The 24,988-nt window shown below is 32.5% G+C and overlaps 1 protein-coding gene across 1 annotated transcript in view; it reads right to left on the bottom strand.

The window, feature by feature from the left end:
* Positions 1–4,376: 4,376 nt before the first annotated feature.
* The window catches only part of CCDC172 (coiled-coil domain containing 172), a 54,911-nt gene continuing 34,299 nt past the window's right edge, over positions 4,377–24,988 (bottom strand). Inside the window, exons 5-8 of the mRNA XM_074285235.1 lie at positions 21,970–22,071; positions 17,828–17,930; positions 9,249–9,336; positions 4,377–4,774 (exon numbers count right to left, since the gene is read on the bottom strand). Of these exons, the coding sequence (XP_074141336.1) occupies positions 4,739–4,774; positions 9,249–9,336; positions 17,828–17,930; positions 21,970–22,071 (329 nt within the window). The 3' untranslated portion in view covers positions 4,377–4,738. The remainder of the gene's footprint in view (positions 4,775–9,248; positions 9,337–17,827; positions 17,931–21,969; positions 22,072–24,988) is intronic.

Here is a 24,988-nt window from a genome sequence, read left to right as displayed (position 1 = left end):
CAATTAACTCTGAATACATAATGTAATATGGTTTTTCTCAATTGTAAAAACATTCATAGTTTTTTTCTTTCTATGTATAGACATTGTTGATACTACTTATGTTCCTTATTCATATTAATTAAGTACTTTTGCTTTTCATTTGGATAGCTATCTGAATTCTGGTGCTGTGACCTCCATAAAGGTCTTTCAGAAGTAAATGAGCTATGTATTAAAAGCAGTTGTTTAAATAAGCATTCAATTCTGACAGCTTTGCTCTTGATAGTCTTCAAGCAACAGCTGGGGGAAGCTCCTTACCATCAGGCATGAGTTTTATTTGTCATATTTTTTCTTCATTCTCCAATCAGAGACTGTCCTTCTACCAACCAGGCTTTGCCCTAGAATGTCTATTTACTTTATAATAGCAATTGTGGTCCTGATAACAAGACCAAAAAATTCCTAATTCATCCTTATGAGAAGAGAATTAACAGATTAATTATGTTTGAGTTACATGGGTCAATATAGTCTTATCATTGTTTTATGGCTGGTAAAATATGGAGTGGTTCTTAAGTGGCACAAGCTGTCAAACAGGAAATCTCATTACCTGGCCAAATCAAAATCCATTTAACTTGAAAATATAAATATTATATCCCCAAAAATTTCAAAGATAAAATCATCTTTATGAATTCTCTTTTTCACTATTTATTTATAATAAAGGGGGATGGGGAAATTCCATTGTTGACTCTAGATAAAAGGGCCACAAAACTTGAAATCTTAATCTCTGCTTCAGGCTAATAGCAAAAATATTTTTCATATTTAGTTCACCTCTGTTGCAAGATTCCCTTGACAAAAACATTTCAGAACTAAATTTTACCAATAAGAAAAGCCTTTTCTTCAGCTTGTGTGTGTGCATTTAAGATTCAAATTCAAGAAAAAAAAACCTACGTATAAATTAAATGTAAAATACAATTGCTTCAAGAGGAACAATATATTTAATGTACTGGAATAATTCATATTTTAAATTTGAAAAAATTAAATCAACGACATATCAATATGACTTTATACTGATTAACCCAATAAAAAAGTATCTTTGGATTCATTTCTAAGTATAGCTCTAAAGAGCTTTTGTTGTTTAGGTTTGAGATAAGTGCTTATTCACATGGTACCTTTTCATGTAAGTTGATTGGAATAAAACAGAAAAGGCCATTGTCCCAGGATGAAAATTTCATAATAGCTAATATTTATGTAATGCTTTATAATAGATAAGAGAGATGTCATCATCACCATCATGATTATGGGATGTACTGAGTTCTCCTTCACTGGAAGTGTTCAAGCAATGGGTAGATAACCACATTCATAGAGATAATCTATTCATTGGTTAGGGATCCCAAGATATCCTTATTTTGAAAGCCAATCATTTTCTTAATTTGTCATTACTGCTGAAATAAGTTCATGAATTTCAGTGCTTCTACAAGGGTATTTCCTCCCTTCTCATCTAGCTCCATTAAGTTTTTCCTTTTTTCCCAAGGCTATAAGAACCATCTCCAAAAATAACAGCTATACCATTTAAGTTCTTGAATTTGCAGATGTTTCTCTCCCATAACTACAAAGCAGCATGCAGAAATATTAATTAACAATGATGTCCCAAATAATAATAATTTATACATATATTCTATAATATAATTTGGACCTCAAAACAACCTTGCAAGTTAAGTGTTATTATCCCCATTTTGCACATAAAGAAATTAATGCTAAGACTTGCTCAGGATCACACAGTTGATGTGTGACTGAAGCAGGATTCACTCAGGTATTCCTGATTTCTATTCATTATGTCAACTGAACCTACTTATCCTGATCATAATTTATCTATTTTGATAAAACTAAGAAAGAAGACGATACCCAAGAAAACAAGGTAATCCAAAATTTTTCCAAAACTCTACTTTTCTTCCAGATTTCTTTTTTCCTTTTTTTTGTTTCTTATCCAAATATAAAGCTAAAGGAAGAAAAAAATGCTTTTTTTCAGTGCCTTTCATATTTCTTCTCTTCTCCTTTTTACTTCCATTTTTTCACCCTTTGAAAAAAAAGAATCTCACTTGATGTTCTTATTACTTTCTATCCATGTAAGTCTTCCCATGATGCCTCATTACGGGTACAAGTGAACCAACAGCTCACAAAGACTGTGCCAGCAAGAAGACCTGAAATCCAGTGTAGTGAAGGATTTAAATCAATCTTCCAGGGGTTAGCTTAGCTTCTGAGAGGCTCATCGCCAGAGAACATCCAAGAACATTTTGGTAGGGCAAAGGTAGGACAAGAGGGGCAGAAAACTCAAAATCTACTAAATTCCTGCTTTTCTGAAGCAATTAGAACAGTGAACATGTTGGACTTAGAATCAGGGGGATATGAGTTCAAAACCTACATTAAGACACTTTATAGTTATGACTGAGCAAATCTCTTAACTCTCTTTAATCTATTTTTTTAATGTGAAAAAATGGAATAAAAACATCTACCTCATGGTCTTGTTGTGAGAATCAAATTAATTATGTAAAGTGCTTCACCAACTTTAAAGTTTTACATAAATGCTATCATCATCATCATCATCATCATCATCATCATCATCATCATCATCATCATCATGATCCAAATAGTTCCTTTTATCAGGTGGAAAAATTTCCAGTAAGCTATTCCAATCTTATCCATCAGTTACTGGGGACTTGGAAAAAGTTTAAGGTGCTTCTGTGTAAGAATTTCATTACTTTATGACAGATCTTAAGCCATATTAGCAAGTCAATATTACAGCTATCTTTGGGTTAAAATACAGCACTGTAAATATAGTGTAAAGATATTTTAGTCAAATTAAATCAAAGATTAGTTGTTACTAATTTAATTTTTTTCTATCATTTAAGACTCATTTCCACTGAAAATAAATCAAGATATGCTTTTATATGTAGTTTTAGTTACTATTTTCTACTTTAAAGTGGGCATTATAAATTCATAAATCTGACAACTGATTTAATCTGCCACTGGGACTTTATATTGAGACTGCTATATGATTTTAGTACAATATAATTTATATTGATTGTTGTGTTTCCATTTGCTTTAGTGAACTTTTTGCTTATTTGATTACATTGATTCTAGCAGCCCAAGCCATTCTGATTGGAATGGCTAGTAGTACTTTATATTCTATCATGAAACTGGTATTCATTTAATGAATTGTTGGAAAATTAATCTAAATCTCAAGATGTGTAATCAGTCTTGAGCATCTTGAAATCCTGAGTTAAAATAATGGCAGTGAAAAATACTGACCTTCAGTTCTTTTCTTGGGTTCAATTAGTATGGCTCATCAGAATACTCCAATTCAATTACTGAATATTTAATCTAGATATAAGAGAGGACATGTAATGCTTAATTAAAAAGCACTTATATTAGAATGTTTTATTTGTGTGGTCACAAGGCAGTGTAGTGGTTAGGATTTTAGACTTGAAGACTTCTTTTTGGGTCCTTCCTAGGTGTATAATCTTGGGCAAGTAACAGCAATTTGAAACATCCTAGAAAGACCTCAAGCACTAGGAAAGAATTTAAGTCTGTCATCCAAAGGTCAGCCCGACTGAGTTCAGAAAAATTCATCACCAGAGCATTGGTCATAAAAGAATGATTTAGAGTTAGGGGAGAGGTGCAGAAAAATTCACAAAACTATCTGCTAAATTATTGCTCTTCTCTCTGCCTCAGTTTCTTCATCTGTAAAATGGAGCTAATGATAGCAATTACCCAAAGGTGTTGTTATAAGAATGAAATGGGATATTTCTAAAGTGCTTTGCGAACAAGGAATTATAGAAATGTTATAAATTTGTTATTGTTGTTATGGTGATTTATATCCATTTATAAATATTTTAGACATAGAACTATAAAAATATATACTACTAGGTGAAACAGGATTTACGTATATTCAAATAGCTGGTATATGGACAAGAGAATTAAACATGATTAATAATATGGATGAGATGCACAGTATATTGTGTGTCATATTAGAAGGAGGACCAGTCTTGCAATTAGGAACATCTGGCTTAAATACTGCTTCTGACACATACTAATTATATGATCATGAGTAAGAAACTTCACCTATTAGTGCTCTATACAACTATGATGCAAAATTACAGATATGGTCCATATCTGCTTTGATGGAGTTTTGACACTAGGAACTTCCTACACTAATTAGGATTAGAAATTTTTAAAAATAGGCCAGTCAAAAAATGTTGGATGAAATGTTGCTACAAGTATGAGGCCCTCACTTCATTATTATAGGAAGGAGGTGGGGGGAATTGGCTTTTAAAGTTCAGCAGTCTCAGAGGTACTCTCTTACTAGACATCTTTATTAGAAGAAGATTAAAATGAAAATAGCCATCTTGTAGGAAAATGGTAATGGTAAAATGGGGTCAATAACCAAGGCATTTTTTACAATGCATATTTCTGATGAATTCCAAGATCAATTGTGGCAAAGAATAGAAAGTATAGATTTATAGATACTATAGAAAGCATAGAAGTGACAGATCAACAGCTAGAAAGCAAGGGCTTGAGGACAACCCCAAATCCCTAATGTATATCATTGATAATTCCACAACTATAAATAAATGCTTATTGTTTTAAATTGTCAAGAAAACAATTCTTGGTATCAATGTTTTTCAATAAGAATCTGCTGTGATGGGTATAATCCATATCAGCATTAAAAATATTTAATTTAGTGTTAGTGGATCAATTTTCCATAAACTTATTGTTTTGCTTGAAGACTTTTCTGTGACAATGTCTGAAACATAAGAATAAGAGTAATTAGAAATATAGAAAATTTAAAAATTGACTAGACATTAGCTTACTACTTCTGAATTTTACGTTTGTAGATTTTTGTATACAAACAGAAACCATGTCTTCTATGGATATTGAAAGTTTTTCAAGAAAAAAATTACAGAAAATACATTTACAGAGGAAATATAATGAGTCAAATTGAACTTGTTACAATGAATCAAAGCTAAATTCAAGGATGGCAAAAAAATTAAACTTCACTCATTTCACATGTGACAAGAGTCAGAGGTTAAAAGCAATCTAAATATGTTCCCACACAATCCAAAGATAAAGAGTTTTCAAAAATAGAATCTACAACTTTCTGTTATAATAAAAAGAAATTTTGCACTAAGTTTTAAGTTCGGATATCATAAAAGTATAATTTATGCCTATCAAAAACAAAAAGCTTTTAAGCATTATGATAGTTAAATGGTTTCTTCACATTAATCCTAATAACAGATCTTTAGTCAAAAAGAGCTGTTGTAAGGTGAAATTTGAAAAAAAAAGTTTTAAAAGTATGTTCTCTTCTCTTATAATGGTACCTTGATTTACATAGTATCTAAATTCCAGAGATCTCAAAACATATCATGGATTTATTCTGCCCATATTATTTTTTTCTGGTAGAAGCAGATCCAGATGTTTCAGTTAAATTTGTTTCTGAAATAATTCAGTTTCTTTTGGTGAGGTAAAAAAAGTCTAACATATCGAGATCCTAATTTATTTGTCTATTTATAGGACAAAAAATTTATTTTCATCTCTTATGTAAATACATTTGAGGAGAAATATTCTAACTATAGTAGACTGCATTAAGTAGATCACTGACCTCTCAAATTGCTCTTACCTTCTGAAAAACATCATTAGTTAATCAAAGGAAAAGCCTCTGAGACTTTATAATGGAGAAGATGGTGTTGAGAATTAAATCCTCTCTTACTTTCTATAACCAGTAGAGAATATTTTCCTTCCCAATGTACTTTTTATATTGTATACTACATTTCCTTGAATATTTGGAATTTCACAGAAAAAAAAGTTAATCTTTTCTTTTCTTTTTGATCTTGAATATATTTCATGTATATTATAAAGGAAATCTAAATAATCTGGCTTAGCTTAAAAGAGAGTATATCTTAAAACTAAATGGTAACCACTGGAAAATGTCATACCAAAAATCATAGATGGCATTTAGAGAGATTTTCAAGTAGTTTTAATCATATTTGACTCTTCATGATGCCATTTGGAGTTTTCTTGACAGAGATATTGGAATGGCTTTCCATTTCCTTCTCCAACCCATTTTACAGATGAGGAAACTGAGGCAAAATGAGTTAAGTGACTTGCCTAAGGTTACACAGCTATTAAGTGTCTGAGGTCACATTTGAACTTAGGTCACCTTAATTTCAGGTGCAGTGCTCTATCCATTGTGCCAATAAACTCCGTAATGAGCATTATCTTATTTGACCCCTGTAACAGTCTTATGAGGCAGGGATTAAAAGTATCATTGTTTTTCGTTAAAACAATAATAATAAATCAGAGAAATGCAAATTAAGACAACTCTGAGATACCTCTACACACCTGTCAGATTGGCTAGAATGACAGAGAAAGATAATGTGGAATGTTGGAGGGGCTGTGGGAAAACTGGGACATTGGTACATTGTTGGTGGAATTGTGAATACATCCAGCCATTCTGGAGAATGATTTGGAACTATGCTCAAAAAGTTATCAAACTGTGCATACCCTTTGACCCAGCAGTGTTACTACTGGGCTTATGTCCTGAAGAGATTTTAAAGAAGGGAAAGGGACCCTTTGTAGTGGCCAGAAACTAGAAACTACGTGGATGCCCATCAATTGGAGAATGGTTGAATAAATTGTGTTATATGAATATTATGGAATATTATTGTTCTGTAATAGATGACCAACAGGATGATTTCAGAAAGGCCTGGAGAGACTTACATGAACTGATACTGAGGGAAATGAGCAGGACCAGGAGATCGTTGTATACTTTAACTACAATACTATATGATGATCAATTCTGATGGATGAGGCCCTCTCCAACAATGAGATGAACCAAATCAGTTCCAACAGAGCAGTAATGAACTGAACCAGCTACACCCAGCAAAAGAACTCTGGGAGATGACTATGAACCACTACATAGAATTCCCAATCCCTCTATTTCTGTCCGCCTGCATTTTGGATTCCCTTCACAAGCTAATTGTACATTATTTCAAAGTCCGATTCTTTTTGTACAGCAAAACAACTCTTTGGACATATATACATATATTGTATTTAACTTATACTTTAACATATTTAACAAGTATTGGTCAACCTGCTATCTAGGGGGGGAAAAGAGGGGAAAAATTAGAACAAAAGGTTTGGCAATTGTCAATGCTGTAAAACTACCCATGCATATAACTTGTAAATAAAAAGCTATAATTAATTTTTAAAAAATAAAATAAAATAATAATACTATCATTTATGTAGTGCTTACTATATAAATATATAGTGTTAAATACTATATAATTATCAACTCACTTGACCCTCCCAGTGTCATCCCCATTTTAGAGATGAGGAAATTGAGTCAGACAGAAGTTAACAAATACAACTCATAAATCTTCAGAAATACCATTCAATTCCAAATCTCTCCTAGCTCCAAGTTTTATAATCTTTCAACTATACTATAAATCTCCAGAACATTGCTATTAAATAAATAATATAAAAGGGAAAGTTATATGAAGACAGAACCATTTTTAATACCTTAAAAATGTATTAACTTAAACGTAGAAAGGACTCATTACAAGGAAATCCCAGAGCATGGACTCAATTGTAATGATTATAATAATAATAATCATTATAATTATAATATATAATATAATATTTATTATTATAATAATTATTATTATCAAACTAGCACATTTTTGCAAAAATTAATGAAATACTTCCATCATAGCAACTCTAAGACTTAGTGAATCACCAAACATTTTTAAATCACGTACCATGTACTAGGTAGGTGCTATTGCTGAAGTAAAGATGGAAAACACTGCTTTTCATTTTTGAAAAAAGGATCCTGATGCTCAAAAACTTTGTTCAGAGTAGCAAATCTACTAACAGTTAAAGTCAGGATTCGAATTTGGGCCTTTTGAAACCAATATCTAAAGTTCTTCCCAGTTATAAAACTATTTTAAATTGTGGCACAGTGGATAGAGCACTCAGGGGAAACTGAATTCAAATCTAGCCTCAGACATTTGACATTTGCTGACTGTGTGACCCTGGGCAAATCACTTCACCCCTGATTGCCTTATAGCTCTCGCCCTAATGTGCTTGTTTCCCATGTCTCCCAAGAAGATTTCCCTTGTCTTCTGGATTATTTACAAGCTGTTCCTCAAATTTAACATTTCTTCTGTCTCCATGCAATCTCACGAGCCATCCTCGGGCCTACAATCCACATTTTTCTTATTTCTACCTTTCAGAATTTTTACCCTTATTCAAGGCTCAGTTTAATTTCTGCATCACAAAACCTTCCCTTCTTCTGCCTGCAGCTAGTCTTTGTACCTTCTCTGTTATCTTATATTACATTTACCTAGGCCCCACCCCAAGGAATGCAAATTCCTTGACATTTAGGCTTGTTTTACTTTTATTTTTGTATCTGAATCTGGAGAGATACATATTAAATATGTAATGAAAGTCTATTAAATTTAAGTGAATTGAAAGAAACTATTCTAGTCCAAAATAAGATCTCCTTTCAAGTGTAACACTTAATATCATAGGAGTTTGAACTAAAAAAGACTTTAGAAATCATCTAGTCTGCCCCCTAATTTTACACTACTGTTAATCACAACTATAGTATTATTTTTGTTTAACTCTTGTGCTGGCATTTTAACTTTCTGGGAATTTGTGTTACTTATAGTCTTTTCTACCTAATTAGAATGTTAAGTTCTTTGAGGGCAGGAATCATGTTTTTATACTCTGATATTTTTCCTTCTCCCTATTACATATGAAGCAAACGATGATTAAGTAATTATGGATAATATAAGGGCACATGATCAGTGGCTTTCAGGATTCATGTTTCAGATTGCCCAAAGATTAAAAATAAGAAGTTCTCAAGAATACCATATTTTAAAATATCACAGTAGCATATGGAAAGTAGCATATACAATATAATGTGCAGAGCTCATAAGAAAAAATTAGATTAACATACATATATATTTTTAAATGCTCCTTAAATTAAAGTCTTTGCTCCAAATCCTCTGTCTAGTTATTTTCACAAACACTCAAATAATTTTCTCCTTCTGTCTATGATTTCTTTTCTTATGATAAATCAGATTACCCTAAAATTATTTTAGCTTGAAATAAAAGTGATGTGCATACATATATATGTGCATGTGTGTATATATGTAGTCATATAATTAGGTCAAATAATATTAAACACAAATTAAGTAATTAGTAAAATGTTTTACCAATTCCAAAAACTCTATTTCTGATCGGAGAGCTTCATAAACACTTTCCATGTCTTCTTCCTTATAAAGTTCTAATTCTTTTTTAAGTCTGTTATATTAAAAAAAACACACACACACACAAACATATCAGTATGTTACACTATACTCTGTTTTATATAACTGTTTCCTAAATTGAGATAGATAGACTTGTAGTTCCTATAATCAGAATTGTGAAGTCAAGACTGGATGATTTGGAATGAATATTAAGTGTTCAAAGCTCTGGAAGAAATATTTGATACTTCAATAAACTCTTTCTCTTAAGAAAACAAAGAAGTGAATAAATAATAGATGTTTAATAATCCTTGAACCATAAAGGAAGCAAGCGTAGTTCAGAGTACTGAAACTCAGTACTGAACAGAGCTAAGAGACCTGGAATCTATTATTACAAATGATTCATAAACCCCTTCCCTCAGAATAACCCTGTGAAGGTTCAAATATCCCCATTTTAAGGATTAGTATCCTGAGACTAAGAGAGATGGAATTAACTATGTTACTGACACAATGGCAATGCAAACTGACATTTGTATGACATTAGAAGTCGTTTAATCTCTTTTGGCCTTGGGGTCTTCTTGAGTAAGTATATATAAGACAACCTCTCCTCTGTCATTTAAAAAAAAAAAATTAAGAAAAAGGTCCCTATCAGTTTTCAACTTCTATAACTCAATTTACAATTTCTGAAGATACTACTGCACATCTGGAGATATACTTAACAAATAATGATGGTTTAATTTCAATGAGATCAATTAATCTTAATCATAATCATGTCTCTCTGCCCTGATTAAGCCCTTTCCTCTCTGATTTTAGTATTATTTCCTTATTTTCTCCATTAAAAAATATGTGTTGTATGTAATTTTAACCCTGAAAAAAAGCAACAAGAAACATCAAATTTACAACAGGGAAGGGAGAAAATTACCCTCACATATCTTAAATGTATTGTGTTCTGAACCTGAAAAACTCTTGAAAAATAAATAGAAATTCTGAAATACAGCTCATAAGAAAAAGATATAAGAAGTTATTAATTTTGCATAGCAGAAAGCTGCAATCAGGACTGTGGGACATATATTTTAATGAATAAATGGGAAAACAAAATCAAAGGTAACTAAGCTTTACAAGTCTATTGGCAGATTCAGAAGGGAACACAAAATAAATGCATTTTTTATAATTTTGTCAAGATGTAAATTATAACATTATATTATATATATATACATATATATACATATTACATTTTTCTACATGTATATGTAACATTTAATAGGAAAGTTATCCCAAATTAGATCTAATTATTTATTTATTAAAATTTTGTGGGATTAAAAAAAGAAACTTTAAAAAGAACCCATGGGGAGAGTTAATTTAGGTTGTATAAAGCACACTTCAATTTCATACTGCCTGATTAGATACTTTCATTTTACTTCATTTTTATTTATTTTTAAATAAAATGGAACCAATCCCTCTCCTATTATGCCATTAACTACAAATACATTTTCCTGTGAGTTCTTTCTTTTCCTCCTAACAACAATGCTGATCAAGTCTTCCCCCCAACTCCTTTTTTAAAGTTGGTTAATAATAACAGAACAAGAGGGCACCAAAATTAAGGAGGAGGATATTTAAAGCAAATTAAAAGAAATATTTTTTATACAGCATACAATCAAACTATAAGATTCATTCTTACATTGAAAGGTCTGTTGTTAGATTTAAAAGAGGAAGCAATGATAATGTTATGAATATTAATAACATTTGCAGTGAGAGAAAGCAGTATAATGGCAAGCAAAGCTCATGCTTCATTGCGTGGACTGATTGCCTGCAATAGTCACCTCCTCCTCTCTTTCACAATGACTAAATGCAGTTACCTACTGTGTGTAAGGCACCATGGTGAACACTAAATCTGAAGACTTAAAATAAAAATAAAGAACAACCTACAATTTATATAGAAAGTTTACAAACTAATAGAGAGAAAGTCTGGTTTAACCTTTTGAATCATCAGTCAATAGTCAGTGTCCTATTATACATGGCCAATGTTTTAAATTAATTTAATAATTAATTCCATAGTTTGGAATTGAGATTTTCCCCCTAATTATCATTCAGAATAGTATCAATAACTTTTCCATATCATAGGAAACCTTCATTGAAAAGATTCCTAGTCCTGAAATAAAGTTGAACATTAAAAGTTTTATCTTATCCAAAGTACACAAACATTTTAGAATATTCTTTGAAATATCAAATGCAGTTTTCATAGTTTTCTAAAAGTGGGGCAATATTATTTCAGTTTGGAGGTAAGACTGCAAAATCACTAACATTCATTAAAAGCATAACTTTTGTACTAATCAATTGATTCTACTATTAAATTTTCCTTTGTACTTATTTAGAAGCTCAGTAATTACAGTATGTGCCAAGAATATTACAGTCACAAAACAAGGGATGTCTGTTAGCTTAGAGGCTACACAATCAATGCTGTAAAGACGCCTCTGTTAGTGAATAAATGATGAACTTTTACCAGAAGGGATGCAGAGTCAACAGAAATATTCAACGAAATTCTGCAGCAAAGATTGGACCTAGAGTTACAGAAGAACTTTATGTCTTAAACATATTTCAAAATAGGACTATCTCATTTGTATAAAGTCATATAATCAAAAATTTTGTTAAAAATTTTGTAGAAATCTGAAATACTTTCTTGTTAGAGAGATTTACCTTTGATTGCATTTCCTCTAATGTCAAGATGCAAAATATAGACAGAATTTCTTAAAAGCAATTTGTTTTAAAAATCCTTTCTTTTTGGATAATGAGAAAGATCCATGTTAAAATAAACATCTGAAAAATAACTATATATCTACACATAAAAAACATTTAAAGATGTCCAGGACAGTTTGAAAGTATTTTGGTATCATATAATATTGTCATATATCATATTATCATTATCATATATATTAGAAATCTAATGATTGTCAATGTTACATGTATTGCTATTTTAGATATATTTTGCAACAAGAAATATGAAAGCAATAATTTACCATCTTGTATAAATACACTGTAGAGAAAGTGTCAACCTACATTGAAAAAAGTCTCCTCATCTTGAAGTTATAGATCATGTGAAATTATAGGTCCTGTTTTTATCTTTATCCGAGTGGAAAGTTGTCCAATAAATTTCATACCTTGCTTGCTCATTGTATATATGATACTAATTAAAACCCATTGTTTTCAAGTGCAAGAAACAAAATGATCTCTCCTTCCTTTTAATCTCTTATAGAATTTTGTCTAGATTTTTTCTCTGTCCTTATTAGTCAACCTTGTTCTCTCTCTCTCTCTCCCTCTCTCTCTCTCTGTCTCTCTCTCTCTGTCTCTCTCTCTCTCTCTCTCTGTCTCTCTCTCTCTCTGTCTCTCTCTGTCTCTCTCTCTCTGTCTCTCTCTCTCTTTCTCTCTCTCTGTCTCTCTCTTTCTCTCTTTCTCTCTCTCTGTCTCTCTCTGTCTCTCTCTCTCTTTCTCTCTCTCTCTGTCTCTTTCTTTCTCTCTCTTTGTTTCTCTGTCTCTCCCTATATCTTTCTCTTTTTTCTTTCTCTCCTCTCTTCTCATTTCCTCCATCTCTCTCCCTGTCCCTCTGTTCTCTCTCCCATAGGTTTCTTCTCTATCCCTCTCTCCCCTCTTTTTTCTTTCTTCCCTTTCTTCTTTTTCTCTCCTCTTTCTTTTTCCTCTTCACCTATTCCCATCCCTCTCTTTTTCTCTTTCCTCCTATCCTTTCTTCCTATTTTTCTCTCTCACATATTTTAGTCTCCCCAATTCTTATCTCATTAAATTAGAAACAACAACAACAACAATAACAATAATAACATTTAATTTAGGTTCAAAAATGACTTCACTCTAACACTTACTGGTTCCATAACCATAGGCAAATAAATTTCTTTGCCCCTCTAAATTTCAGTTTTCTCAGCTATGTAATGGTGATATTATTTATATTATCTACTTCACAGATTTGTCATAAGAAAAAATAGTCTCTAAACTTTAAATGAACATATGTGGATTATTATTATTGAACACTACTAAAAGGCAGGGATTGTGTTGTTTTCTTTCTTGGTTTCTATCTTCACTATCCATCTCAGGTTTTTTACTGAATTGTTGTTAAACATTTTCAAATCTGATACCTTCTATCACTTCCTCTTATATTAGAGAAAAATGCATCAGGATTATATTCAGAAATTGAAAACTATTCTATCAAGAAGTGGGAAAAGAATGGAAATAGTTTTCTCCTATATTGAGTGTTCATTGATTTATTTTTTGCCACAAATAAATGTTTTTCCCCTAAAAGATTATAACTCAGGACATTTAGAATAAAAGGACTACCACAGAAAAAGATAAATAGAATGTGATTTTTCAAGGAGTTAAGATTTTTTAAAAGAAATTCTATTTTTCATAAAAACTCAACTAGGCATATCATTTACTTTCATGCTTTATTTGAAAAAAACCCATGAAATTCACATAAGCAAGATGAAAAAATGGAGAAATGAAAAAGGGGAGGAGAGAATAAAAATAGCATCTCATTTGTTCATAGAGATTTAAGATCTATAAAATGTTGACTCCTCAATGAGTTTGTTTTCACTGTTCTGTAGTCTTTGCTAGTAAAAAAGCAGACACTCAGTTCGCATAAAAAAGAATGGCTCAAACCTAGCTCAGTCTCAAGTAATAGAAATTTGATCCAAAGTTCTTGGGGGAAATATAGACATTCATTTATCCATGGGGTATTAGATTAGGGAACATTTTGTAAGTCCTACTACTGCTACTCTATCTGGGGGCTACTGCTTGGCTTAGTGGATATATAGCCAGACCTGAAGACTCATCTTTCTGAGTCTTATACACTAGCTATGTGACCCTGGGCAAGTCACTTAATTCTGACTGCCTCAGTTTCTTTATCTGTAAAATGAGCTGAAGAAAAAAAATGGCAAACCATTCCAGATTCTCTGTCAAGAAAACCCTATATGGGGTCACAAAAAGATGGACACAACTGAAAACAACTGAACCACAACATCCTCTATATATAACAAGGTGGGGGAGAATTGATCTTTTAGAATTTGGAATGTATTGACCCAACTGAGCATAAACTGTTACTCTAGTGTTGAAATTAATGGTTGCTATGCTACTGTACCTAAATCTTTTAGAAACAAAAATTTCAAAATACTATATTAAGATTTCTAAATACAGAAGAAAGAAAACCTTCAAAGAGATACCACCAAGCCCTCTTTTCCCCAGACCTGTGGATTTCATCAGGAAGTCCTTGGTCCAATTGTGTCCTAGAAACTGAAACTAAAGGCTTGGAGATTTGCCTAGGGGGCATTGATTTGCCCAGGACCCCACAGACAATGAGGTCTGAATTGAAGTCAGGTCTACCTGACTCCATGGCCAATTCTCTCTCCACAAGATAATCCAGTGTACGTTACTGGCTTTGTAAATTCACAGATGGCATAAAGATAAGTTTCAATAACTAACCTTAATAGTGATGAAAACCAAGGAAAAGCTACTAATTATGAGAGTTTCAGTAATAGAGACAAAAAAAAATATAAATCAGTGTGCTCTGATTATTACACAAAGATAATGAACCTAAAAGAAGAAAAAATGTCGCAAATGCTTTTGACCAAGATTTAATAAGAATAATATTAGTAGTAATAAAAATAATGCATTATAATTCATTTTAAAGATCCTCGCTACCAAGACTTAAACAATTAAGAAAACAATAAGATGCTTATATAACACATTTAAGATATTTCAACCCACCATAAGAAGAAATTTTTTCTAAAATATTTAAATTAAATTAAATGTTTAAGCTAAATGTGGGCCTTTGTGATTTCAGTTTATTAAATACTGTCACATATGCTAGTTTGGCAGCATCAGCCTGTAGTTACCGCACTAGCTATAAGATTGATGGTCCTTTTCCCTAAAGCTTTATACTCAGTAACTTGGCTGTTCACACTTGGGATATCTTTTGTGAAACTGACAAGGGAACTAAGTAAAGTTATACATTTAGCAGAATATAAAGTGGGAATAGATAAGTATCAGAGCATTCCATTTGTAGTTTCCAAAATGCAGTGAATGGAGTAGGGTACATGGACCAATGACTCTTTCCATCCAAATTTCCTCTGCTGCCATTTGTTAGAAAACAAGTGTTCCCTAACAGACTATGTATGCTTAATTTTCGCCTAGAGCATATTTTTATGGCTGAGTTATAAACCTCTGAAACTGGGGTTCATAATGGAAATCCTTACAATACTGACTGTAATGATGCTAGTGGGCACTGCCATAAAAAAAGTCTAAAACAATCAATGAGCAGATTGTCATTACAGAAACTCATTTTGCATCACACAGATCACTCAAGAGATTGATATTTTCTGCTTATAAAACTTAACATAAAATTAAATTGCAAATATTTTCTCAAAACCACTAGAAAGATGGCCTAAGGCAATACACTGTTAATATGAAGCATTTGTTCAGCTCTAGTGGACATATTTCCTGTATGATTTATGTGAAAGAAGGCTTCATTTGCTTCTTCATGGTTTTAGTAATGAGGTTTCTTTTTCTCATAATATGAAACTCAAGAAGCAAAACTGGTTTTTTAAAAATTAATCCAGCAAATAAAAACTGAATTATTAAATAATGCGAGTCAAATTAATACATTTGGGATTTTTTCTTGAAGCATTCGACCATAAGAAATTTCAGACACATGCTATTCTTGTGTTATAGGATTGGGCAAAAAGCACATAAAAATTATAAACATCAGAAACGCTTTATCATTCTTCAAGCACATTGCAAAAAATATCAAATTTTTATAAAGTAGTAGATTTGGTTTTTTTTTTTTTTCTGAGTTTTTTCCCTGAAACATAAGAATGAATGAGAAATTTTAGCGGGTAATTTTTTTAAAACCAGAACTTAAAAGTAGCAGAAAGATAGAACTGTTAAGAATGAGACCAATTTTATTATGTTTCATTGTATCTTAGATGAAAATTTAGAGATCATCTAATCTGACCTGATACTCTACTTTTTCAGATAGAGAAACTGAGGCTCAAAGAAAGTTTAGTAGAGCTCAGAATAGAATTCAGTTGATTTTTAGTCAAATATCTTCCTATATACTAGACTGCTTCTCAAATGAATAGCATTGAATATACAATAATTTTAGAGGAAAACATTAATATAGAGACAAAAATGTTTTAAAATATTAGTAACATATATTTGAGCAGGTATAGAACTATACTTTTACTAATATAAGAAGTTCCAAGTTTGGAAGTTCCTCCCACCAATGCAGTTCACTTTCTTCAACTTTTAGTAGTGGAGTGTTACCTTGTCCATTATCACAAATAATGAGTGACATAATGATTTCATGAAAATAAAGTCTCTCTGCCTTGAAAACTAGCACTCTACTATTTTCTCAACAACATAGTAAACCATGAAATTTACATGTAATATTTTTCAATTAGTTAAATATTATAATATTATCCTTTTTCATAATTCTTTATCTGGAATTTAAATTTAGAATTTCACTGAAATAATTAGACTAAGTATTTTATTTAAAGGTGATGATGATGTTTCATTTGTAACCTATATAGACATAAAGAGGAAAAGATTCAACAGATACATCCTAAGTATCCACCAGTGAATGACATTTTAGAACTAGGATTTCTAGAAGCATTTTGAGAAGATTTCTAAGAGGAATACATTGGAAAGAGAGGAGTTAAGAGATGGAATTCATCCTTCATTTTAGAGTCATGTGGACATTCTGAGGTGAAGCCCTGGTTTTGTGATCTCCCCAGCTCCTCCCCTACTGAGACAAGACTGAGACAAAGGCATTACTGTGCTAGAGAGGATGATGGTTGGTAAGATGAGGCGTCGCACATCTCAAAGACAATTTCCTTCTCTCCAAGTTGGGGAAGACAATAACTCCCATAAACTGAATGTCTCCTCTATGTTCTTGCTTTCCCAAGAGGGGAAGGAGTCTCAAGCAGTAAAAGCTGAGGCTGGCTGCTATTAAATCCATAATAAGCCCTAACCTTGTTTGCTCCCTTATGCTGTTTTTTTCCTCTTTATATAACGAAAAACTGCAGGCTTGTTTTCATGTTTAATGTGAGTAGCTCTGATGGAGGTTTGGGGAAATATATATATATCTGTGTAAAAAAGCAAGCCATCTCTCCAATTTCAGCTTCTGGTAAAAGGTGAATGGACAAAGTAATAGTTTTCTACGAGAGAATTACAAGCATATTCTTTGAGATGCTTTTTGAAAACCAGGCCTATTGAATGTGGTATTGCAGGTATTCCCTGCAAGGGAAAAACAAGAGCGATAGATCATAGATTATTCACATGGCCCCATTGATACAAGATAAAATCTCTATTCCAACTCTTGATTTGTTTCTTTCTAGTACCTTTTCCCCAGAAATCTTTACCAGAAAAGCCCTGAGAAGTTCTAGTTACAACTAGGACTGGGGATGGTTCAACTGATGGACTCTAAGGGTAGTAACTGTCATGGTATCATATCTCCAGAACAATGCATAATATACAATTAAAATAGACCTTACCTTATACATTCAGGGTCATTCTGAGGCTTGTTGCTGATTCTGAACTTTTCTTCCTCTAAAAATTTGGTGGTACATATAGCTTCATTTACATTATTTTCAATAACTAAAAGATAAAAATGACACAGTCACTCGTAAGTGTGATGTGACTATCAGCTAAGCAACCTTGGAAGTTACTTCTGTGGATCTATTTCCCATACTAGGAGATGAGTGGATTGAAATACTTTCCCTTATATATCCAGATTCTTTGATTCTGTTAAGTATCACCTGTATTCTCCTATACAAAATATGTCAGTACTTTTTTGGTTTAAATGTACAAAATTGTTCTCCAATTAATAAATGATCAAAGGATATGAACAGACAATTTTCAGATGATGAAATTAAAACTATTTCCACTCATATGAAAGTGTTCCAAATCACTATTGATCAGAGAAATGCAAATTAAGACAACTCTGAGATACCACTACACACCTGTCAGATTGGCTAAGATGACAGGAAAAGATAATGATGAATATTGGAGGGGCTGTGGGAAAACTGGGACACTGATGCATTGTTGGTGGAGTTGTAAAAGAATCCAACCATTCTGGAAAGCAATCTGGAATGATGCCCCAAAAGTTAACAAAGTGTGCATACTCTTTGACCTAGCAGTGCTACTACTAGGCTTATATCCCAAGGAAATACTAAATATGGGAAAGGGACCTGTATGTGCCAAAATGTTTGTGGCAGCTCTTTTTGTCGTGGCTAGAAACTGGAAAATGAACGGATGCCCATCAATTGGAGAATGGTTAGATAAATTATGGTATATGAATGTTATGGAATATTATTGTTCTGTAAGAAATGACCAACAAGAGGAATACAGAGAGGCTTGGAGAGACTTACATCAACTGATGCTGAGTGAAACGAGCAGAACTAGGGGATCATTACACACTTCAACAATGATACTGTACGAGGATGTATTCTGATGGAAGTGGATATCTTCAACATAGAAAAGAGCTAATCCAATTCCAATTGATCAATGGTGGACAGAAACAGCTACACCCAGAAAAGGAACAGTAGGATATGAGTGTAAACTGTGATCATTTTTTTGTTTGTTTTTCTTCCCAGCTTATTTTTACCTTCTGAATACAATTCTTCCTTTACAACAACAACAACAAAATTCGGTTCTGCACATATATATATATATATATATATATATATATATATATATATATATATATATATATATATTGTACCTAGGATATACTATAAGATATAAGATATTTAATATGTATGGGAATGCCTGCCATCTAGGGGAGGGGATGGAGGGAAAGAGGGGAAAAATTCGGAACAGAAGGGAGTACAAGGGATAATGTTGTAAAAAAAATTACCTATGCATATGTACTTTCAAAAAATGTTATAATTATAAAATTAATTTTAAAAAATTAAGAAAACAAAAAAATGTACAAAAATTGGGCAGTTGATTTAAAAAAAAAACTATTTCAAGCTATTAACAAAATTTAATACAAAAATAATTTAACTCTAGGAGTGAAACAAGGTTGCCCACTATCACCATTACTATTCAATATAGTACTAGAAACGCTAGCCTCGGCAATAAGAGCCGAGAAAGAGATTCAAGGAATTAGAGTAGGAAATGAGGAAATTAAACTATCACTTTTTGCAGATGACATGATGGTATACTTAGAGAACCCCAAAGACTCTGCTAAAAAGCTACTAGAAATAATTCAAAATTTCAGCAAAGTGGCAGGATACAAAATAAATCCACATAAATCCTCGGCATTTTTATATATCACTAACAAAATGCAACAGCAAGAGATACAAAGAGAAATTCCATTCCAAACAAATGTTGAGAGTATAAAATATTTGGGAATCCATCTACCAAAGAAAAGTCAGGAATTATATGAGAAAAATTACAAAACACTTGCCACAAAAATAAAATCAGATTTAAATAATTGGAAAGACATTCAGTGCTCTTGGATAGGCCGAGCGAATATAATAAAGATGACAATACTCCCCAAACTAATCTATTTATTTAGTGCTATACCAATCAGACTCCCAAGAAACTATTTTAATGACCTAGAAAAAATAACAACAAAATTCATATGGAAGAATAAAAGGTCAAGAATTGCAAGGGAACTAATGAAAAAAAACTCAGAGGAAGGTGGTCTAAGTGTACCTGATCTAAAGCTATATTATATAGCAGCAGTCACCAAAACCATTTGGTATTGGCTACGAAATAGACCGGTAGATCAGTGGAACAGATTAGATACAAAGGACAAAAAAGGGTACATCTATAGCAATCTAATCTTTGACAAACCCAAAGATTCCAACATTAGGGATAAAAATTCATTATTCGGAAAAAACTGTTGGGAAAACTGGAAATTAGTATGGCAGAAATTAGATATGGATCCACACTTAACACCATATACCAAGATAAGATCAAAATGGGTCCATGATTTAGGCATAAAGAGGGAGATAATAAATAGATTAGAGGAACAGAGGATAATCTACCTCTCAGACTTGTGGAGGAGGAAGGAATTTATGACCAGAGGAGAACTAGAGATCATTATTGATCACAAAATAGAAGATTTTGATTACATCAAACTAAAAAGTTTCTGTACAAATAATACTAATGCAAACAAGATTAGAAGGGAAGTAACAAATTGGGAAAATATTTTTAAAAACAAAGGTTCTGACAAAGGTCTCATTTCCAAAATATATAGAGAACTGACCATAATTTATAAGAAACCGAACCATTCTCCAATTGATAAATGGTCAAAGGATATGAACAGACAATTCTCAGAGGAAGAAATTGAAACTATATCCACTCACATGAAAGAGTGTTCCAAATCACTACTGATCAGAGAAATGCAAATTAAGACCACTCTGAGATACCACTACACACCTGTCAGATTGGCTAAGATGACAGGAACAAATAATGACAAATGTTGGAGGGGATGTGGGGAAATTGGGACATTAATACATTGCTGGTGGAGTTGTGAAAGAATCCAGCCCTTCTGGAGAGCAATCTGGAATTATGCCCAAAAAGTTATCAAACTGTGCATACCCTTTGACCCAGCAGCGCTACTACTGGGATTATATCCCAAAGAAATACTAAAGAGCGGAAAGAGACCTATATGTGCCAAAATGTTTGTGGCAGCTCTTTTTGTTGTAGCTAGAAACTGGAAGATGAATGGATGTCCATCAGTTGGAGAATGGTTGGGTAAATTGTGGTATATGAAGGTTATGGAATATTATTGCTCGGTAAGAAATGACCAGCAGGAGGAATATAGAGAGGCCTGGAGAGACTTAAATCAACTGATGCTGAGTGAAATGAGCAGAAACAGAAGATCACTGTACACTTCAACAACAATGCTGTATGAGGATGTATTCTGATGGAAGTGGAAATCTTCAACATAAAGAAGATCCAACTCACTTCCAGTTGATCAATGATGGACAGGGGTAGCTGCACCCAGAGAAGAAACACTGGGAGGGGAATGAAAATTGTTAGCACTAATATCTGTCTGCCCAGGTTGCATGTACCTTCGGATTCTAATGTTTATTGTGCAACAAGAAAATGGTATTTACACACATGTATTGTACCTAGACTATATTGTAACACATGTAAAATGTATGGTATTGCCTGTCGTGGGGGGAGGGAATAGAGGGAGGGGGGGTAATTTGGAAAAATGAATACAAGGGATAATATTATAAAATATATATATATATATATATATATATATATATATATATATATAATAAAAAAAAAAAAGAAAAAAAAATAATTTAACTCTTTCTCTTCCCATCATAGTAAACACACACATAAACACACACACACACATACATACACAACCCCAACAACCAACAGTAACAACATCAAACACTACATTATGAAACAAACTGTCTCTGGATATTATTAAAAAAAAAACACTATGTCCCAAGTGGTCATAAAGTATTTTTGTTGTTGTTCAAAGACTCCACAGATTCTCTTTCAATGTTACTTTGCCCCCCCAAAAAAAGCTCTAATGAAAAGGCAGTAAAATAAAATTGGTTTACATACTTTTATCTTTCCTTTATTACCATATAGACATATAATCATTCCTATTAGAGTTTATAAGACTTAAAATTATTAAATATTTAAGTAATACCTTTAACTTTTTTCTGAAGAATATATAATTCCTGCATCAATTCATTCTTTTGTAGCTGAAGTTCATTTAATTGAATACTCTTATGTTCCATTGACTTCATTTCTGAGAAAAGATTTATTTAATATAGCAATTATCATTACAGGTCTCTGTTATAGCCCATATTAGATTATCAATGTAGTAAGTTTTTAGGCTTAAACTAGTATTCCCCAGCTGCCCAATATGCTCCTAGGCCACTTTCATTGATCAGTCTCATGTACATGCTATCATGTGTACCCTAATTTCTAAAGTTGGAGTTCACATTTTATAATCACTTTAAGATGTGAAAAATGCTTTGCATATATGATCTTGTATTTTCCCAATAATCCTCCAAAATAAGTATTTGAGATATTATTAACCCATTTTAGAGACGTGAAACAAGATCAGAGAAAGTGACTTGCTAGTGGTAGTACCTACCATGTGTCTAACCAGAGAAATTTATGCCTACATTGCTGGAGATTTAGCTCCTATTATGCAATAGGTATTGATTATATCTAGTTCTAGGTTACTAACTAGTTCTAGTTAGAATTGGGTGCTGAAACTCTTCCACAAACTTGCTTTTGGAACCGACTTTTAATTTCAATTCCCCTCATTCTGTGGGTTTCTGTGCTCCATACCCACATGGAAGAGTTAAAATAGGTCTTGATTAATATTTAGAGTACTCTTTTGCTATTTGTCCATATTAATTTATCTGAACCCTCTACGGGCAACCAGTCAAGTCTTTTGTATAAAAACTCAAGTAAATGTGAGCCTCAACTGCCTTGGGTCTTTAATCTGAGCACACCCTACATCCCACTGCCCTTCAGACCCCCATTATATGTGCTGCTCCATGGCTGGTAGGGTTGAAGGTGCTTTCTACAGCTTTATCCCTTACTAAATCACTTCCTCTTTGTCTATACTTACAATATTACACTTAATAGTGAATATCAATAAACAATTTTGACCTATCCTAGCATTGATGAAGGCTATTACATCCAAATTCCACTCAAAATTAGTTGCCAATTGGTTTATGAATAGAGAATTTAAACTATTTTAAATTAAAATTATAGGAAATATAATTAAAAGGTAACATAAAATAAATTGCATAACAGATTTTAAAAGATATCTAAATTAACTATTCTTCTGTTCCTATCCATCTATGAAGATAACATAAATCTTGTCTATTAAATATAAATATAATTACATGTTAATATCCAAAGGAGAATAGATAGCACAATGGGTAGAATGCCAGACCTGAAACCAGGAAGACTCATCTTTGTGAGTTCAAATTTAGCCTCAAACAATTATTTAGCTGAGTGACCCCAAGCAAGTCACTTAACCCTATTTGTCTTGATTCTTCATCTATAAAATGAGCTGGAGAAGAAAATGGCAAACCACTCTACTGTCTCTGCCAAGAAAACCTCAAATGGGGTCAAGACTGAAATGACTGAACATCAATGATCCAAAAGAGATATGCTTTCAGTTAACAATCACAGAAAGTTGAGGCCCAGTATAGTCTTATAAATTTCAAAAGAAAAAAATAACATAATATATTAGGCAGTGTTAATTGATGTAGGATATGTTTAGACAAATAATCTATAGACATTAAACATGGCAATGACAGAAAAGCATTTGGACTTAAATTCATAAACATTTACAGAACAAAGGATACATTTCACTTTCTTATTTTTGGATGGAATAGAAAAGGATGGAAAGGAAAAATTCTATTTCTAAAATGGAAAGTATGAGAATGAAGAGAAGAACAGAGAGAAAAAAAGGGGGTAGAGATAGAGACACAGAGAGAGAGAGAGAGAGAGAGAAATAGAGACAGAGAGAGAGAAATACAAGGAGAGGGGAAGAGAAAAAGAAAGTGAGGGGAGAGAAAGAGAGAGACAGAGACAAAGAGAAAGACAGAGAGAGACAGAGAGGAAAATACAAAGTAAAATTTGAGTTATTCCTCCTGAAATACTGTGAGAAATCAAAAGATATACAAGAGACCTTGCCCTCCTTGAATTCAGATCTAGTAGTAAACATAGACATACACAAATAAGGAGTAGTATATAAGCACACAGTAGCATATAATAGGATAAAGTCATTGATTCCAACTTTCTCACATTAAAGTTGAGACACTAAGGGGTTAAGAGACTTGCCCAAGAGGTAATAACATTTATAAGGCACCTATCATGTAACAGACATTGGGCTAAGTGTTTTACAAATGTAATCTTGTCTGCTTCTCGCAGCATCCATGGGAGTTTTATGTTGTTATTATGCTCATTTTACAGTTGAGGAAAGTGAGGCAAACTATGGTTAGGTGACTTGTCCAGAGTCACACAGCTAAAAGTTCCAAGGCAACAATTGAACTCAGGTCTTACTGACTCCAGTCTAGTCCTCATAGTGCACAGAGCTACCAGTATCAGTAGAGTTGGGATTTGGCCCCGTGTCCAATGGACACTCTTTTCACTGTACTGTTTCTTCCCACTCTAGGTTATGATCTTTACCACTTGAGGGAGCACTCATATTGATGAGATTACATCTTTCTCTTGATTAAAGTGCCCATATTTCTTAAGGTTTTATTTATTCAATTTCCAGTTGTCCTCAAATCATTTATTTTGAGCTGGATTTCTGGATTTCTTTGGTAGTTTCAGGTAATTTTTTTTCCTTTTAATTGCAATGTTCAAGTTTACAATGTGTTTAGGCTTATTGAAACATGGGTTCTTGTTGAGGTCATACAAATTCCTTCTAGATGCATTTTTGCTGCTTGGTTTTTCTACTTCTGGGAATTTTTCTTTGAGAACTTCCCAAAATATACTGTTCAAAATTCCCCTCCATTTTTTCCTCTAATATTTCAGAAATTCTGAGTAGACTTGCATCTTTATCCATTCTCTATATTTGACATTTTACTTTAGATAGATTTTAAATATTTAGATAGTACTATGATTTTGTTATTCTGTGATTTTGTAATGTCATAACATTTATTTTCAGCTATTCTGCATTGTGTGATTCA

This window comes from Sminthopsis crassicaudata, chromosome 2, assembly GCF_048593235.1.
Source record: "Sminthopsis crassicaudata isolate SCR6 chromosome 2, ASM4859323v1, whole genome shotgun sequence".
In the NCBI taxonomy this organism is placed as follows: domain Eukaryota; kingdom Metazoa; phylum Chordata; class Mammalia; order Dasyuromorphia; family Dasyuridae; genus Sminthopsis; species Sminthopsis crassicaudata.
This window is presented reverse-complemented; position numbering and strand designations above follow the sequence as displayed.